This window comes from Panthera uncia, chromosome C2 (assembly GCF_023721935.1).
Source record: "Panthera uncia isolate 11264 chromosome C2, Puncia_PCG_1.0, whole genome shotgun sequence".
In the NCBI taxonomy this organism is placed as follows: Eukaryota; Metazoa; Chordata; class Mammalia; order Carnivora; family Felidae; genus Panthera; species Panthera uncia.
The window spans coordinates 18,088,239-18,108,807 of record NC_064810.1 but is presented as its reverse complement, the minus strand read 5'-3'; the positions used below and the strand labels follow the sequence as shown (position 1 = coordinate 18,108,807).

The 20,569-nt window shown below is 40.3% G+C and overlaps 1 protein-coding gene and 1 non-coding gene across 8 annotated transcripts in view; both read right to left on the bottom strand.

The window, feature by feature from the left end:
* APP (amyloid beta precursor protein) overlaps window positions 1-20,569 on the bottom strand; it is a 272,606-nt gene that overhangs the window by 52,406 nt on the left and 199,631 nt on the right. For all 7 annotated transcript variants that reach the window (XM_049629302.1, XM_049629304.1, XM_049629305.1 and 4 more), the window contains 2 exons: window positions 11,642-11,770; window positions 10,654-10,753 (listed from right to left, as the gene is read on the bottom strand). In XM_049629302.1, coding sequence (XP_049485259.1) covers window positions 10,654-10,753; window positions 11,642-11,770 — 229 coding nt within the window. The remainder of the gene's footprint in view (window positions 1-10,653; window positions 10,754-11,641; window positions 11,771-20,569) is intronic.
* On the bottom strand, window positions 782-888 carry LOC125922201 (U6 spliceosomal RNA). Its single transcript, XR_007457635.1, has one exon. It is a non-coding gene; the product is annotated as a U6 spliceosomal RNA (small nuclear RNA).

The following is a 20,569-nucleotide window of genomic DNA, read 5'->3' as shown; positions in this document are numbered from 1 at the left end:
AGCTCTCCAAACCCAGTTTTGTTTAGCTAGGTGTCACTAGTGAGGTAGAACAAATACCAGGGGATACAAAGACATCAGAACGGAGTGGGTCTTCAGGTCTTACTAAGCAGATGTATGATGCTGGGCACATCACCGTTTCTCTGAGCTTATGAAACGATGTAGTTGAGCCAGCTGAAAACTAAGGTTCCCTCCTCTAATAATCTTCAGCGAGTAAGGAAGGAATGGCTGTCAGATGTTACTACCTAATACCAAGAGACATGGCAATCGACATCCCTCAGCTTAATGAGCGAAGTCTCCTTCTCGACTATCTTTACCCAAAGTCTCCCTAGGCAGATTCTAAGTAGGAAAGATTGTGCTCTACACCTGCAATATATCTACCAATGAGCATGGAATCTGGAATATGGAAGGCATTTAATAAATACTTACGGAAGACCCAACATCCTTGATTCTTGGATTCCCTTGCTGCTTACCACAGCAAATGATATAAATAAATGTGTATGTACTTTTATTATGGCAAAACGTACATAGCACGAACCTTACTATTTTAACCATTTGCACGTGTACAGTTCATTGGCATTAAATACAGCCAGTGTCGTGAAATCATTGCCACCATCTTTCTCCAGAACTTTTTTATCTTCCTAAACTGAAACTCTGCACCATTAAACCCTAACTCTCCATTTCCTCCTTCCCCCAGGACCTGACAATGACTATTCAACTTTCAGTCTCTGAATTTATTACTCCAGATACCTCTAGTTATACTCTAGATATAAGCGAGATAAAAAAAAATATGGGACACTCCAGAAATTTGCATCTCATACTCGCGTTGGAGCCGTGTTAATCTTTTCTTTAGTGTTCCAATTTTAGCAGGTGTGCTACTGAAGTAAGCCCCACGGAGATACTTCTGAAACCTTCTAGTACTGCTTACAAATTCTGAGAGTGGTTACTGAGAACTACAGCGTTTGTTAGTGATAGGTCAGTGGCAAAGGTAACGTTAGTTTTCTTTTTATTTAATAAAATCTGTTTGATAATAGAAAACTGTAACAATTTAAAAACTGTAACCATTAGCTGTAACTACGAACAAAGTTTCATAAGTGAAAATTTTAGAAAATGACTTACTGGTATCATTGGAGACTTATAAACAGCAAGAAGTGTATGTTGTTTGGTCATAGTCATTAAGTAAAGAAAAGTTCTCCTTTTTTAATGTTTATTTTTGAGAGAGAGGAGAGAGAGAGAGAGAGAGAGAGACTGAGAGCAGGGAGGGGCAGAGAGAGAATCCCAAGCAGGCTCTGTGCCTTTCAGCACAGAGCCCAAAGTGGGGCTTGAACTCACGAACTGTGAGATCACGACCTGAGCCGAAATCAAGAGCCAGACATTTAACCGACTGAGCCACCAGGTGCCTGGGTAAAGAAAACAGTTTTAATGTAATAAAGAAAGGTCACGTTATGAATGATTAATGAATGACTAATGCCTTCATATCCAGCTACATACACACTACTTTTCTCATGGTGTATGTCATATCAAAAAGAGCATATTGGCACCTTTCCTTTTTATCACATAAACCGACTACCATTTGAGAGAAAACCCATTTTAATTCTTTTGAGTCTTAGTACTCAACAAAATGAAGGTACGTTTTTTTCACAAAAGAGTGACTAATTTAAAATTGTGAACAGCAATCTTTCAACCTCCCCCAAACCCCCCCGCCCTAAACCCAGAATGTGAAATTTGGTTTGCTTCTAGAGTTTCCTAAATGAAAACAGTACAAAGTGCTAGTAAGTACAGCCATATTAACATGATATGCTCCCTCTTGCACTCTCAGCCCTCCACTGCTCATGTCCCAGGAAGTTCCTCCATAACTTGGCAAAGCTTCAGAAGCAGCTGGCTATGGCCTCGCGGCCACACCTCACTGTTACAGCCTCTGGAAGAGAAGACACGACTAGTTTGCCAAGGCCAAACTGGCTCAGGCTACTGCTTCCGAGAGGCATGAATCTGGTAGCTGCCCCTTTTTCCTTCCTGGAGATGATAATATCTCTGGTCTCTATGGGTCTTTGGGCCAGCTTTACCAAGTTCATTGTTAAAGAGGAAGCTGAACACATGGTTCTTCCATCTGCTCTGAGGAGATGGGCAGACTCCTCTAAGTGCCACCTAAACCAAAAGCAAAGACAGAGCCGTACACGATATAGGGAGTCACCATTACCATTTACTGTGTCCAAGATGCAGTAAGATATAACTCATGTTTTTATTTTTTGAGAGAGAGAGAGAGAGAGAGAGAGAGAGAGAGAGAGAGAGAATGAGTGGGGGAGGAGCACAGGGAGAGAGAATCCCAAGCAGGCTCCATGCACAGTACAGAGCCTGACCCGGGGCTCAATCCCATGACCCTGGGATCATGACCTGAGCCGAAATCAAGAGTTGGACACTTAACCAACTGAGCCAACCAGGTGCCCTTAACTCATGTTTCCACGAACATAGGTAAATAAATAATATTTATAAAAAATTAAACATACTAAATAGGCTATTTTAAACCCACTGTTTTAGGTCAATAAATCTGTGAATAATAGTTGAAATTAAGTAGTACCCCTGTCCTGGGCCTCTGACCACTTGGTTTCTGACTCTCAGTCCAAAAGATTCTTTCTGAATAGTATTTTGATTCATACCCAGTCAACACTCCTTTGCACAAGTGCCTCATAATTTGAAACAGGTTAATGGGTTTTTCTCTTATTCTCGATCAGAAATGGTTCCCCACTGTCCATGACTGACTTTCTCAAGCAGCCCACAGTATATATGACAGGAGAACAGTTAACCAAAAGTAATGGGGCTAACTAGGGGAATACACTGTCAAATATAAACAGCAAGTTAAACAGCAAGAGGCAAATTAACATTCCTTCCATACCTTGCCTCACATGCAAACACATTCATCTCATTCCTGGTGAGTCTTTGTGGAAATATATTTCAAAATTAATCTCAATTTCAATGCATCTCTATATCCAGGGTGGCAGAAATACTGCCATTTTTTCTCCTTTTTTAAAAATATGGACCTTGACGGCAGCTGCTTGCAAAAAACCAAATCACCAGCTTTCTTCCAGTCTAAAATCACTGGTTGTTCCCAAGACTCGACCAAAAAAAAAAAAAAAAATTCAGGACACATCTGCTGTAAGGTTCTATGCCAAGAAGTAGCCTAGCAGCCACCACTGTGGTCAAACTTTACTCCTCAATCATTTTTAGTTGCTAAGGATTTCTTTTTGGAATTTGATTCAAATTATAGGGCCATACGTAAGAGCTGATGAGTTAATAGAAAACTCCAGAGCTGCGCTGGACCATCAGAGGAATTGGTAGAGCTTAGTGTGGAAGGCACTGCCTCAGCTTCACCCACATGGTCAGGGTGCGCGCGCGCACACAACACACAAACACACACACACACACACACACACACACACACACGAGATACGGCATGAGAACAGACAAAAACTACTGGTGTGTACTGCTCATCGTAATTAAAGAAAAAGCAAAATTTGGAGTAAAAGGTGACAGTTTGCTAAATTAATTTTCCTCCTACTTCTAGACAGTTAGTTACCCTCATAAATGGGTCAGAGTGGAATCATCTCATAATGGATACCTCTTCAAGGAGCGATGGTGCTTTAAAAACAACAGCAGTACCACCCAGATTGATCTACAGATCCAATGCCATCCCTTTTAAAATTGCCACTCTCTTTTTCGCACAGATGGGGGAAGAAAAAAGACCCTAAAATCCATATGAAAAGCAAGGGGCCCCACACGGTCAAAACAATCTTAAAAAAAGAACAAAGGTGACAGACTCATACCTCTCAATTTCAAAACTTACTACATATTGTAATCAAAACCGTGTCATATTGTAAGAAGACAGACATACAGAGCAAAGGAATGGAATTGAGAGTCAAGAAACAAACCCAGGGGTGCCTGTGTGGCTCAGTCGGTTGAGCATTTGACTTTCGGTTTCGGCTCAGGTCATGATTCCAGGGTTGTGGAGTCCTGAGTTGGGCTCCACGCTGAGCGTACAGCCTGCTTGGGATTCTCTCTGCCCCTCCCCCTCCTCGTGTACACTCTCTCTAAAATAAATAAAATAAAATAAAATAAATATAAAATCTACCTAATTGAGAAGTCATTCGTTATGAAAAATGAAGAGTATGAGTCGAATAAGTTGATAGCTCTCTCTCTCTCTCTCTCTCTCACTTTCTCTTATGATTTATTTTCTCCTTGATTCCCTTCCTTGACTAACAGTTATACATATAAGGATACTTAAAATTCTCGGTACAAATGAATGTCCCATTCTGTTGGTTTGGCAAGTGCTATAAATATTCTATTTTAAACTTAGACTACTTTGGATTCATTAAATCCCAAAATCAATAGGTTTGTTAGGGGCAGAGAATGGAAACACTGTCTTTGAAATAAACATGCTGAATTTTTCCCAAAGAGTAGAACATTTTATCAAGAGGCCACAGTAAAATTGTAATAATAAATTAGAAGCATTCTTTCATTAGCACTAGTTTCTTGGTCTCCTGCCACATATTTCAATCCTACCCCATTCACTGTGGATTTATTCAGCCAGAGATCCTTCCAACATCTGTTTTATAATAATACGTGTTTTTATTAATTTGGAACGCTAAAAGGAAAAAAAACAATCCCAGGGTATGAAACAATTATGCCTTCCTTTCCCCTTTCCTTCCTACTGCCTTTCTCATAAATTGGTTATCACCGCGTTCTGTGATACAGCCATCTCTCAGTTGTGAGCACCAATAGTTTTAGCCTTGAGGTAGCTGCAAAAGGAAGCACGTTTGATAAATAACCTCAGAGCTGATAGAAAATGTAGAAAAGAATCCTTTTAGCACAGACTTAAGGGAGATTACAAAGGGCAAAAAAACCCAACCATTCTGAGATAGCAATTTGCCAACGTGAAGGTTGAGCTGAACAGCAGAGGTGAAGGGACTCTGCCTTTTGGAAGGGTTAAAAGACAATTAAAACAGAATGTGGACACTCAAGAGAGTGCATATTTTCATTAAAATATGGATTCTATCATTTGCTGAATGAAAAGCAAAGTCCTAAACAGCAATTTTAAATGAATGAGGGGATTTTTTTCCCGTCTACAATGTCTTAAGCCTTTTTTTTTTTTTTGCAATAAAACTTCATAATTTGCATGCAAATGACTTTTTTTAAAGGGAAAACATTAAGTAATATATGGCTGTGCCTGGGAACTTGCACATAATAATTCAAACCGAACTGAAAAATTGTTATAAAATAATAAGAAAAGAAGCTTTTATAAAACTAAGAGGGCCATTTTGATAATCCTACTTACTGGGGAAGCAAATCAAATAAATAGCCTCAGACTCTGATCGACAGGAGAGTCAAACCAGACAACATACTTAGTAAGTCGAGTGTCAAAGTATGTGAGTTGGACAGATAACCAAAGAGCAGAGGGTCATGGAAATTATATCAAATTGCTTTGATACCTTTGCCAACTGCACCCAGTTTGTTGGCTTGATCATTTACAGCCACAGAGGATGCTGTAGCCAAGGAAAGAGATTTGTTTGGTGCAACATTGTTAGATGCTAAGGAAGGAGCTCAGGGTGGGTCTTTGGGGTTATGAAGGAGCCCATCTGATCAACCTAAGTGAAGGAGCATCTATCTTGCAGCCTGGGGATTTGCTTCAACCTTGTCTACAATTACTAATACCTATAAACACCAGGTCCTCTGCTAGATCCTAAGGATGCAAAGAAGACCAAGACGTGTCTGGGAAGAGGATGTGGGGTGGGTAGACATGTAAACAGAGAATTAAATACCAAGTAGAGTGTTAGAGGTGGATACATGGTGCTTTAGACACTGTGGTTAAGTAGAAGAAAATTCTACGTGAGAGAGGAGAACGGGTAGCAGAGAAAGCATGAATGTTGGACTTGGGTAGACCTTGGGTCCAACGTCACCATCACCACTACAATCTGTAAGGACGAGTTAGCAACCTCTCTCTAAGGTTCGGTTGGTTTTTGCAACTGCAGACAGCGGATGCTATCATTGAATTCATCAGTGTTGTCGCTAGCTCCCATGCTGCATTTGGGTGAATTACAAGAAAGCTCTGCTTCTTCAAGTGGACATGGCCCAACATCAGAGGGCTTGGCTCTGTGAGTGGGATGCAGAATGTCAGCTGTACTCTTCACTTAAACCACCTGCCGCATCTGTATGTGACGGCCCTGGACCTCAACGGTGAATGTTCACAAACAACTTGGGTTGTCAACATCATCCTAACACATACACATTAGTTTCCTACATGGCTGTCACTCAACTACCAGCCTTTCTCTCTTGCTGCCTATACACTAGTCAAGGTTTTATAGGAGCATGGACATTTCAGTTGAGTATTGAAGTATGCCATTTTTGAAACAAGGAAGAACCATTTACAGGTCTTGAGAATGGTAAGAAATCATGGCTGCAGGAGAGGAAGGTGTCATGGATAAATACAGGTCAACTGGGAGAACCCATAATGGAGACTGTAGTATGAATCAATTTCAAGAGAAATACAGTGATTTCTTCCTTATACACACTGGCTGAAGTGTGAGCAATGTGTGGGATATTCTGATAGTCTGGGATATGTTACTGGGATTTAGTGGACAGGCTGTTGCTAGACCTAGGGATTTGGAATTTCCTGGGGTTAACAGTGAAATAGCACAGACAGAGCGGATTCCTCAGGAAAGCAAAATGGCGAACAAGGCCAGAGCCGAATTCACTGGCATGATGAATGCTACGGTCCAGTCAGTCACTTTACCGTTAGTACAAATTTCATGCCAATCCATGCCCTTCCCTTTTTTCTACTATGGCTAGTTTCTTCCTCATTTTTGTTCCTATCAGAGAATTCTACTCTAATGGGAACATATATTTAGTGAAACAGATACAGCTGTGTCACTAAAGCTTCCAGCAGTTCCTGAGACTGGCAAAAACCCTTCAAGAGCACCTGTTTTCCTTATTTAATAAAACTACTGTGTTTTTTCTCTAGATATTTTACTGCATTAAACATGTCCTAATTGCCCACATTCATAAGCACAAACTTTTATACAGCAGGCATGCATTCATGGGTACTTCCAATCTTGCTTTGCCAGTGGATCTAAATTTTAGTATCCTTATTTGCACAGAACTGGCTCTAAATCTAAAATTTGACTATATATGGGCTCCTGGGTGGCTTGGTCGGTTAAGCATCCAACTCTTGGATTTGGCTCAGGTCACAATCTCATGGTTCATGGGCCTGAACCCTGAGTCAGGCTCTGTGCTGACAGTGTGGAGCTTGCTTGGAATCCTCTCTCTCTCTCTGCCCCTCCCCTGCTTGCTCTCTCTCTCTCTCTCTCTCTCTCTCATTCTCTCAAAAAATAAATAAACATTTAAAGTTTGATAATATTAAAAATGCAAGTCAGACTAATGACAAAGACTATCCGAAATTACTAGAAAGAGTACAAGAAGTAAGCCAGAAGAAATCTATGAAGATCCTATTTAGAAAGTAGGCTAAAAACCAAACAAAAACCAACCCCAACAACTTCTACCGTGGAAAATTTAAAACTTTTACAAAAGGAAAGAGAATACTATGAAGGGCTCCCACTCTGCTTAAACAGATTAGCACTGTTGCCGACCTTCTTTCATGTAGATTCGTCCTTTAAAAGTGAGTTATTATTTTTTGTTAATTTTTTAACGTTTATTTATTATTGAGAGACAGAGAGACACAGAGAGTGAGCAGGGGAGGGGCAGAAAGAGGGGGAGACACAGAATCCGAAGCAGGCTCCAGGCTCTGAGCTGTCAGTACAGAGCCTGACGCGGGGCTTGAACCCATGAACTGTGAGATCATGACCTGAGCTGAAGTCGGTTGCCCAACCAACTGAGCCACCCAGGCGCCCCGAAGTGAGTTATTTTTAAATTTTCTTTCAAATGAAGAAGATAACTAAGCTCAATCCAGAAAAGGCATTCTCCCCAGGGTGCTCTCTTCCATAGCTTTGATACTAGGAGTTCTAATCAGAGGTAAATAGGTCTAGTTCATGGACATTCATTAAGGCAAATGCCTTGTTCTACAGAAAACAGCCATTTAAAAATGGAAGCAAGAAGGATTTTTTTTTAAAAGATTATTTTAGGATTTGATATCTAGTACATTTAGAAGGACAATTTTTTTTTTTTTTTAAACAACATGCTCATAATCCAACTTCAGAGTTGAGGCTTGTTTTTTTGTAAGAAAAAAAAAAAAATCCCACGATTCTAAATTATGTGAATATCCTCCCTGTCAACTGAGATCTGAAGTTCACTGTATTGTCCTATTCTTGGGCATTTTGCAACACTCAAGATAGCTGAATCACCATCTGTTCTGTGGAAGTGGAACTCATGAGTAGCCACTGTTTTCAGTAGCATTTTGCTGAATAAAAAGCTCTGATAATTTAGTGAGAAAGAGTCCACCATAATTACTGGGTGAGGTCATTAACTTTCTAATCCTTTGCAATAGCTTATTCCCCTATAGTTTGGTATTACTAACAGCATCTCAGTTGAAGACACATAAGAAAATAAGCTTATTAAGACAGGTACAAGGCAAAAATGCATTCATCCAGAAGATCTGAACTCCACTTCATTAAGAGTGATGATTTCTTTGATTTTGTCCCTTCTACAACTTATTGGAGGACTTTCTTTTTTATGTTTATTTTTTTAATGTTTACTTTTGAGAGAGAGAGAGAGAGAGAGAGGGAGCTAGTGAGCTGGGGAGGGGCAGAAAGAGGGAGACACAGAAACCAAAGCAGGCTCCAGGCTCCAAGCTGTCAGCACAGAGCCTGATGAGGTGCTCGAACCCATGAACCATGAGATCCAGTCAGACGCTGAGCCACCCAGGCATCCCTGGAGGACTTTCTTTTCTCTCTCTCTCTCTCTCTCTCTTTCTTTCCTTCCAGGCATCCCTGGAGGACTTTCTTTTCTCTTTCTTTCTTTCTTTCTTTCTTTCTTTTTCTTTTCTTTTCTCTCTTTTCTCTTTCTTTCTCTTTCTTTCTTTCTTTCTTTCTTTCTTTCTTTCTTTCTTTCTTTCTAAACGTGTTTAATTTTGAGAGAAAGAGACAGAGCACGAGTGGGGAAGGGACAGAGAGAGAGGGAAACACAGAATCCAAAGCGGGCTCCAGGCCCTGAGCTGTCAGTACAGAGCCTGATGTAGGGCCTGAACCTACGAACTGAGAGATCATGACCTGAGCTGCTTAACCAACTGAGCCAACCACGCGACCCTGGAGGACTTTCTTATACTTCTTTAACACACAATATTTAAAGGTTCCTTCCAATTTTCTATCCCCAAATACATCTAACAAGAATACTCATTTCTTTTAGAAATATAATAGCATGAAAGATTAATTGGAAAGCCTGTCTTCAATCCATGGTCTACATTAAAAACTCTCCGGACTGTCCTCTTAAGATCTTGGTCAACATTGACTTGAGTAGAAGTTTAGAGAACACTATCATGAAGTCTCTTTTTTAACCATGTAGCCTGAAGGATACTTGAACCCATCTGTTAACACACAGTATGAGCAGACTGCCAACACCTGATACATGCCGAATACTTGAGAGCAATACTCACAATATTTACAAGGCAGGACTGAGCTAGAAAAGAAAGAGTACAATAGGATCGGCACGAAATGTAACAAAGCAAGCCAAGTGGTGTTTCAGGCACTTTTACAGGAGGAATTCCTGTAATGGGTGTACCCATCTACAATGTCCTGGGTGTTCTGATTTCAGACAACCTACCTCTATTTCCAACCCAATTAACAAAGGGCAGGTTTATTATGGACAGGGATATATTGCTTATTTCCTGACAGTTTATGGACCAATCTCCAGGACACATACATTTCCTTTAGATTGAAAGATTCATTAACAGAACTGCCATCTATGGGCTCTTGCCTGGTAAAGCCAAACAAATATGGGCATTCGGCGGGGGGCGGGTTGTGGAGAATGATATTACGCGATACTTCACTCCCTTTCTAAGAAAAACAAAAAATGTGAAAACGCACTGATTTGAAATATTAAATATGACGTTAGGAAAACTAGGGACATAAAAGACAGTGGACACACAACGCCAATTTCCTGGTTTTGATGATGTATCATAGTTCTGTAAGATGTTACTGTTGAGGAAGGGGGGTGATGTGTATACTGGACCTCTCTGTATTAGTGTTCCATGAGTGTGTGATTATGTCAAAACAAAGGCTTAATTAAAGATGAGAGGCACATATTTACTGAAGTTTAAACAACAACACGGTTCAGAGAACACACATGGCCATTGGGGGCGGGGCATCAGAAAGAACGGTTACTGAACTTCCATGTCAGAAGACACGGTTTTGTGCTCTTGCTCTACTACGGAGGACATGTGACACAGGCAAGTAAGTTTCTTAAGTTCTAGGTTTGAGCTCTTTCACCCATAATATGGAAATATCATGCCCACGTGTAAGGTTATGATTAGTTCTTTCCCCCCTCCCCGCCCCGCCCTGCCCCGTGAGATCTTTCACTGTGAAAGGGAAGTCTGCTCTTTTTCCTTCCATAGATCAGAGCACTGGGGATGCCTGCTGCAGACGAACTCAGTTACCTGATCTTCTCCTACAGGAGAGAACTATGTTTAAAGGTTCGGCATGAAAAGAACAGCTGACTTACCAACTTCATCCTGAATCTCCTCGGCCACGGCAGGCACATTGTAGAGCAGGGACAGAGACTGGTTCATGCGCTCGTAAATCACACGCAGATGTGTCATAACCTGCGATAAAGGGAAAAGTTTTTTCCTCACCGAGCACCACAGATAGATACAAATTTCCAAAATAAAACTGACAAAATGCTGGAACTTGTGACCTAAAAGGGCATTCTTATTTTTCTTGTTCTTCCATTTTTTTATTCTCTAACTTCAGAGCTGTTTTCAAGTTCCTATTGTATTGTATGCTTGGAGCCATAAATTACAAGGCCAACTGAAAAGAGCATTTCTGCCCAACACTGATTCCTAATATTTAGACTCCCTAAATAACCCCTAATGCTCTAATTATATTTCTGCACAAATTTTCCAAAAGATAGGAACACATTTCAATTTGACTGGATCTTTCTCTTCCCCCCTTCCTTCCTTTCCTTCCTCCTTCTTTTTCTATCGATCGATTGATCGACCTACCCACCTACCTACCTGTTTAAAATTCTTCTATTTCAGGAAATGTAAAATTTCAGATTGCCAGAGGTAGATTTCATCTGTCAACCATTGGGAATGTGAATAAAACACATTATTACAAGGGCTTCACCTAGGCTCCCATTATATCCAAGCACTGTGGTAGCAGTGGAATTTATGATTGCCCGTCACAATCTAATTGAACCAATTTTAGCGGTTTCGGTTAATACAACTTTGGTTTTCTTCACTTTAGTCATCAGAGTTTTAAATGGATCCTTAAGAATCGGCAGCATGGACACTCAGGATTTTTATATTCCTTATTATTTTCATAAATCAGGAAATGTCAAAGCACATGTTGGTGTAAGACAAGCCTGCAGAATTTACCAGGTATTAAAGAACTTTTGCTACAGAGGTCAAGCACCCACAAGTACTCAGGGAATACCTTGCAAGGCCACTGTGCTATCAAGGTTGCACATGATGACCACACTCAGTGCTCACCTGGGACCGGATCTGAGCAGCTTTCTTTGGGTCCACCATGCGTACGTGTTCAAAATGCTTCAGGGTGTGTTGCCTGTCCTTCTGTTCAGCGCGGACATACTTCTTTAGCATGTTGAACACATGACGAGGCTGTTGTGGAAAAAAAAAAAACCCACACCTTTCAGGTCTGTGCAAAATACTGCTTCTTCCAGGGGCTCTGGGTCAGAGGTCCCACGAACTCATCCCATCATGTGAAAGGATTATGAGTCATCTTTTTGCAATTTTCCCACTACTTTCTTAATGGGTAATTACTTAGTTGATTGGCCATTTTTCATTTTGACAAGAGCATTTAGCATTCGGCATACAGGATGACTGTCCTTAATCAACATTTTCTTTTTAAATGGCAGTATACTGCTACAGAAAGAGATGATTTTTATTTTTAAGAGAGAGAGAGAGAGTATGTGCAAGGGGGGGAGAGGGGCAGAGGGAGAGAGAAAGAGAATCTTAAGCAGGCTACACGCTCAGCGCAGAGCCTGATGCAGGGCTCGATCCACAACCCTGGGATCGTGACCTGAGCCAAAATCAAGAGTCGGACGCTCAACCAACTGAGCCAGCCAGGTGCCCCAAAGAGATGGTTTTGGAGCTGTAATATTTACGTTAGGTCCCTCCCCTCTCCCCAACCAAATATATAGGGGCATATGTAAGACTACATTTCTACATGTGTAGTCTTAGTGGTTATCTCCATAGTAACACTGCACAAATAACCCCATCACCAGTAGCATATAAAATACAATAATCAAGATGAGAAAAATAATAGACAACTTAACCACTACTAATTTGTAGGCCAAGGAATAACTCACAAGCTTTCAGGCACGTTAGTTTCCCAGGAGAAAGGCCAATGTGAAACTGTAGTTATTTTACTTTGAAATGTAATTAAATTCTTTCTATGCCATCAGATTCTAATTCTTTCAGCAACAATTAAGTTTCTTAGGTGCTTTTTTTTTTCCTGATTGGTTGTATTTCATTTTTACTCTAGAGTTACTTGAAAACATTCATCCTAATTAAAAAAAGGACAAAGGCTCCTTTGCCTTCAATGATTCCACTGCTATGTGTATTCTACTAAAGCATCCTACTATGTGATTTTGTGAAGTGATTTCCAAAGATACACATTTCTTCTTCATTAAAACAAACAAACAAACAAACAAGCAAACGAACCCTATGAAAGTTCATGTCAGGAATAGAATTTGCGCCATTTGGGCAAACCCAGTTATTACTAACCAGGTCATGGGCATCTTGAAAACTAGCTGGAACGTACAGAATTTATTTCCAGAGATGGTATATTGGGAGTAGGGTGAAGGCTGTAGTATTTTATGGGATGTTCCTGCTCTTCTCCTTTGGCTGAGTTAGGGGTCACCTCCCCGATATCCCGGGGAGAAGTGGTATCCTTTTTTTATACCCCATGAAATGCTACATATATCTCCATTATTGCACTTAACCACAGTCTATTAAATTATTTCTCTTGTATTTTCTTTTTAAAGTTTACTTATTTTGAGAGACAGAGAGAGAGAGGAAAAGAGAGAGAGAAACCCAAGAAGGTTCCGCGCTCTGCTCTCAGCACAGGGCCTGACGTGGGGCTGGATCCAACAAACCATGAGATCATGACCTGAGCCAAGATCAAAAACCAGATGCTTAACTGACTGAGCCACCCGGGCGCCCCCAATTACTTATGTTTCTGACTGCTTTCTTGAACTGTGACATCTTTAAGGGCCAGATTTGGTCTTTCTTTATCAGGGATCACACAGTACCCAGTGCCTGATGCAGAGAGGGTACCCTGTACTTGCTTGCTTTAGCTGTCTGCAGGCCACCTTCCTACACTTAAGAAAGGAAACAAATACAATAAAAAGAAAATAAGCCTGTGCTCATCTGCCTTATTTCTTTCATCCTACAAGAAACGTATTTCTCCGTAATTCCAAAAAAAGGCAGACATCACAGCTAGCAACATAGCTTTTGGCCATGCATCATTATAATTCTCATTTGTACTCTGAAGTCTAGTTGAATCTACAAATCAGAGAATGATCTTTTAAACCCCAGAGAAGAAAAGTAATAAAAGAGATAACAACTGACCAGCTACATTGATTATATACATGTGTGTGTGTGTGTGTGTGTGTGTGTGTGTGTGTGTGTGTATGTATATATTTAAAAGACGATTCATTTAATGGCAGGATATTATTGAATGTAATGGATACTTTATATGCAGGATTGTGCAGTCAGGATATTACAAACCCTTGATCCCCTTGCTTGTTATTTAACACCAAGGCCTTTAAAAAACTCCCTCTAGGAGGGAGGCAAACCATAAGAGACTCTTAAATACTAAGAACAAACTGAGGGTTGATGGGGAGTGGGGGAGAGGGGAAAGTGGGTGATGGGCATTCAGGAGGGCAACTGTTGGGATGAGCACTGGGTGTTGTATGGAAACCAATTTGACAGTAAATTATATTTAATATAAAAAAATAAATAATTCCCTCTATTTCTATCACGATGATCCCTCCAAGGCTGGAGACAGAAAGCATCTAATTGCATCTATTCACAGTGTCCCTGCCCCTGATGTGTGCAAGCTGACTGACTGCATGTGCTTTCTTAGCTCTATTTCATTATTTTCTCTTGAAAAGGCTTCATTGTTTTGAGGAAAATGGAAATTTTTTTTCTTTTAAAGAGTTCATATAAGAAAAAATACTTCAATTAAACATAAGGATTGCTTTCTTATAACCTTCTTTCCTTCTTATTTATTTTGCAGCCAGTCACCTATGAATGTTTCTATAAGGCATTTTGTCTTGAAACGCCGGTCACCAAAGAGCGTGTGCACCAGAATATAAAGGCGCCACACTGGCCTTGTCATTACTGCATTAAAGCCGAATCTCAAATTGGACAATGGAAGGGTAACTTCTGACAACTAACATTTGGGTCTCCCCTTTTTCTTCCACTATCGCCCAAAACAGCACACATTCCCACTTGCAAATTATTACTGTTAACATGAATTTTAAAATGAATTTGAGAGTCCCCCATATTATCCAGGCCTCAAATTTTTCTTTTGTGCAATTCAGATAAGAGTATCTTTCATACAGAGTACACTGAGTATTAACCACGTTCTGTGTTAGCTGTCGAGGGTAATGCTTAGTTCACAGCAGGTGCACAGTACACATCTATTTCTTCCACTCAGTCCTTGCCTCCAATGCCCAGCCCCTTTTCTTTCCTCTAAGCAGTAACAGCTCAACACTTATTGGCTATTTATATGAATGAGTGAGACCATGTGCTTTATGCATAGTAACTCACCAACTCTTCCTATCAACCCTATGGCTGGGGTTTTATCATAGATAAAACACAGCACAAAGAAGGTAGAGGGTTATATGGCTGGTTACACAGCTAGTTACAGAGCTAGTCCGTGGTATAGTGAGAACAGAGAGTCTGGCTCTGGCTCTTAACCCTGTTCTCCCGATCTGCTATGTGATCATGCCTTTCAAGGAAACTCTAACATGGGTCAAGCTAAAAATAATTCCAAAAGCAACTTGCATAGTTGAATACAGAGAGAAATAATTGAGTGGTTAGAAATGAGTCTGTTCTAGGAGTCCTCGCCTAAATCTCTAGTGCTTATAAGCTCAGATGATATTCTTTGGGGACATGATCACACCCGCTCTTATCATTGTGCAGAAGACCATCCAGATTTAGCTTATTCAGTCTCTCAACTGCTGTTCCTGCTTTCTGGCACTCCATTTTCAGCTACTGTGTCAGATGTAGGGAGGTGAAATGGCAAGACAGGAATGTCCTTTGTCAATTTGTTTAGGATTACTAGAAAACGATTAAAGGTATTAGTTAAAAGTTAGCCTTTTATGACACGCACAGATTCTAGGTCTCAATCCATCCTTCCTTACTTATCGCCTATTAAGATGGAAAATTAAATGGTCATTGTGTTCACATGTTTAAAATTGCTTATCTTATTTAACACCAACATTTCTTCATTTCAGAAATATATTTCTAACTTCCCCCAACAAATCCCTAGAGCTTGACAATGAACCAGAAGCACACCAGGATCTCATGATTCCCCAAGGCCTCAGCATGGCTTGCCCTCACTTTACCAGGAAACAAAGCTCCAGCAAGAATAATGAGCCCTAAGAGCCCATTGTAAGCTATGACCTCATCATTGTTTATATGAGCTCAGACACACATTGTGTGTGTGTGTCTAATATAAACATAAGCCTTTTTCTTCCTAATGCCTACGCCTCGGGACATGAGATAATTCAGGAAGACATTACCATGTCCCTCAATAAATGAATTACATGGTTCTGCTCGGTTGATGCATCCATGCAAACACATTTCTAAGAATCGTGCTTAGAAATGAAAAAAAAAAAAAATCAGATTAGCTCTTATGTTGGAACAGGCAGATATATCACACCAAATAAAATGGTGGTTATGTCTGCACCTGAGAAACAAATATCATTCTTAGGTAACAAAGAAAAACATTAACATTTCTCTATGCTTTTATATCTTTCATTTGCTTTAAGTTAAAAAAAAAAAAAAGCCAAAAAGGGCGTTGCCTTTGGTATATGATTCATTGCATATTTTAATCAAAGAAGTAATTGCTTTTACCACTTTTAGCCAGACTACAGAATTACCAAGGATTAAAACTAGTTATTTCTAGAGATGTACCATCCATGCATTTCATCCATACATTTCAGGATAAAAGGGAATCTCTTGGGGGTTTATTTCATTATGCTAAGACAAAGATAAGTTTCTTAAAATTGTAATTAAAAACACAGTAATATACAAAAATAAGAGAAAAAAACATCTCTACAGAAATGTATTCTCTTAAAGTAAACGATTCTACTATTGTCACAATAGTTACATTTATGACAAGATCGTTCGTATGATTAGAAATACGAGCATAAGAATTCAGTGGTTCAAACATATTCACAGGAAACAGTGTAAGGAACCTGTGTTTAACCTCTATGCATTTACTTCCCATCATTCTCAAGTCTTTAAATCTTCCGTAACTAGTAAATCACGTTTTTTTTCCTGACAAATTTCCCTTATTTCACAATTTACATATTGTACATATAAATACTACAATCTGATTACATTGGCATAGGATGGCTGATCTTATTATTAAAATTTATAGCAAAGAGCAGAGAAAATAAAAGGAAAAGATCTGCCCCGGGGGGACTAATTACATCCAATCCGTTTTTAGCGTCACTATTGTTTCTGGGTGTTTAGCCCATAACAACAAAATGCCTATTTGCATCTGATGTGACACTTTTCAGTTTGCACTAAATTCACTTCACTATCACAATGCATTTTCAAAAATCATTTCAAAAAGAATTTCTTAACGGATTGAGACTGGGCATTACTAAAATGGATTAGATTTAACCTAAAACAGAAGATTTATCTTTTGGAACGTTAACCATTTTCTTTTCTTGGAACAAGAGCATAACTCTGGCTGCCGGCACAGATCCTGGCACAATTTGGTTGCTAAAAATGTTTGTTAATTAAATTATTGAATAACCTAGACCTAATTGTAATTTCACGCGTGGTTCCAGTAACAAAATCTATCCTTCATGGTATCTGAGTTGATAATAAGCATCTCTCCACTAAGACGCACTCCCGATTTTCATGAGACATACTGATTTTTCAACCCCACTTGACCTATCTATCCAGTATGCTGGAGTCCTTTAGAACGTTGTTTTAACGAGGAACACTTCCCAGAAAATATTTCATGCACTCCATGGCACGTTCAAACTAATATCAACAAGAATTCATCTCATTAATTTCAAAAGATGACATAGCTCGTCTTATGGTTTGGGTTTTGATGCCAGGTTGATGTAAATAATTTTGAAAGAAAGTTCATGGGCCTCCTCTATAAAATGTAACATTAAAAAAAAAAGATTTCCCCTCTTCTCAACTGTATTGCCTTTTCACTGGGTTTTTATGCAATTTCATACATTTCGTGTTGCTGGACTTGGGGTCAATCACACACGTCTAACTGATTCCATGCAATCATGTCTGGATGTGTAGTTCATGTGGGAGGCATATTAAAACATGGCCAACTGATCCCATTTTACTCCATGCTTTATGCTTGATTTGGAAATCTGGTATCTTATCACAATACACTTGTGTCTTAAGCCATTTTCTCGAGGAGAGGGAATGATATGTCAAGAGTCTTTAAAGGCACTGGGTGTAATCTCACCAGGGAGGAGGAAATAAATGGGTCACTTTATGAGGAGCACCCGAAACTTTCCAGGTGGCTAGGGACTTATTCAGAAAGCCGCCTCCTGGAGCATTAAATTGCATCCCACTGGTTTCTAACCATGTAACCAGGAAACTTAATTGCCTATCAAGAAAACACAAGTCTCTCCTGTTTTCACAAACAGGCTAAGGCCATTATTTTCATCTTGGATTTCAAGAAATCTTAAGCATCTAAGTGTAAAATGTATACAATTTCTGTGCAGGTTTTAAAAAAACACCCTTAGAGTTAAACCTTTCTCTGTTTGAGATGGTCTCAGTTAAGTTTTTTTCGATACTTTGGCCCTCAGAATTTCAGCATTTCACAAGTACCTTCACTGTTGCAAGAAAAATCTGGGGGATAAAAGAGACAGGGAAGTGTCCACGGGAACCTTTGGATCACAGCTGTGTTTGTCTTTAAAGCTAGGAGTTGAACTAAAATTTTAAGGTTCACTGCAAAATTCATCCACATTCCTTTCTTCAGAAGAGCACATACACGATTTCTGTAGTTTAAAATGAGTTTACGAAGGCAAATGACAATTCTATGCCAAGTTGAACACTGAAGGAAGTCTTGAGGAAGCGGCCGGGGAAATGGCACCAGATTCTTGGGCCTGCCTCCATTCAGTATTTCTCAAGGTTGGAGAACAGGGAGGCATTAGATATCCTCCCCTCCCGGCCTATCCAGTAACGGCTCTTGGCCTTGTGCTGTTAACGGAAGACGGTGGCCCCCAGGAGAACAGAAAGTCATCTTCTACCCCTTCCCTTCTCCACAGGGAAGTGGACTTCCTAACAGGGACTTGGCAACAAAGCCTCCCTTTCTGGTGTTTTTACAGTATATTCTAGCCTTTCTCTTCTCGGGGAGGAGAGGAGTATATTCTAGCCTTTCTCTTCTCCCTACTTCACAATCTCAGCCCAACCTCTGATTAATCCTTTTGTTTTTCTAATATGGCTAAGAAAGCTAGAACAAGGCTAATTGTAAAAGATAACAATTAACCCCATTTTGCAAACGAAGGAGGAAGAATCCTTTCCATTAAGTCATCTGTTCCAAGTTACAGGTTTTATGGATGGCAAACCTGGGAATTAAAGACAGGTGTTGACATCTATGAAATTTAGAAAATAAGAGTGGTTTTAATCTAGTTGTCAGAAATAATTTATTCTGGGTACAGTGACATCATAAGGAAATCTATTATTTGGTCTCTTTCCCTAGTCTTTGACACAGAGCTCCTAAAACTCTAGTAATTTCCTGAGTGACAGGGGTGACAGGAGCATCTTTTTTCAGAATATTCAGTCTGAGCCTCTGGTTCCCGCCACAGGAGCTTCTAGGACCCCTGAAGCGATAAAGTGTTGTCTTTGGTACACTCTCCCAGTGACTCTTGGAGGATGGTTCAAACCCAGTGATTAGAGGTTTGGAATTTTTAGTTCCACCCTCCTGAGAGGGGAGAGGGACTGGAGATTGAGTTCAGTCACCAAAGGCCGGGGATTTAATCCGTTGTGCCTACCGAATGGAACCTCCATAAAAAAAATGCTCACAGTGGGGTTCAGACAGGTTCCTGGTTGGGGAACACAGTGGGGTGCCAAGAGAGCACAGATAGAGCGGACATCCCAGTGCCCCATCCCTTCCCCTACGCCTTGCCCCATGTGTCACTGCCATCTGGCTATTCCTGGGTTATATCCCTTAGAATATGTTGCTAACAGTAAGTAAAGCACTGATTTGAATTCTGTGCGTTGTTCCAGTAAATTATCAAACCCAAGAAGGGGGTCGTGGGAACCTCTGATGCATGGCTGGTTCGTCAGAAGGAAAAAAATGTGACTGAAAATCTGAGGCTTGGGATGGGTGGCTGAAATGGGGGGGGGGAGGGCAGTCTGGTAGGACGGAGCCCTCAATCTGCAGGGCTTATGCTAATGATGGGGAGTGTCATAATTATCAAATGTGAGGGGGAAAAAAAAATCCTCACATTTGGTGTCAGAATATTGAGAGTAGAGTCACACAGACCACAGCTATAAATCAGCGAAGGCAGCATACAGAACTGAAATTCAGCACCTGATCCAAACCCAGGATCAATGCTTTTGGATCAACTGTAGCATCCACTGGATGCGGAGCTTAGATCAACCAAGCTGAGAGCCAAGAAGGGCCAGAAATTCTCTGGAGTTGCAGGTACTCAATTCTTATTTAGGCAAGCAGTGAAACGCGCTGAAGCTCTTCATGACGAGTTGGATTATTAATACAACCCCAAAGGCAAAGCCTACGGAGTTAACGGAAGAAACCATAAACGAAGCACGTTCGAAAGGATACCACAGAACTTTGCAAAGATTTGCCAAGTGGTCTGATCACCCCACAAATGCCAACTGTGACATAATCTTGACTTTTTAGAAGAGAGGTGAAATAGTATGTTTCCATTTTGCATCTCCATACTTGCATTTTGGCATTTTTGCTTCCCACATCCTCCAACTGGCTGCACCATGCTCAAAGACACGTACCTTCATATCTCTTTTAATTTCCCCCTCTCCTCATACTCCAGCTAACCACAGCGCCTTGACCTACTGGCAACATTAATGCGAGGAAACCCAAAACAACGCTTATAAAAACCCAAATGCAATTAAATTGATCAGTGGATGAATATCATGTGCGTGCATGTTTCTTTTTTTTTTTGTGCGTGCATGTTTCTAAGGGGAAGACCC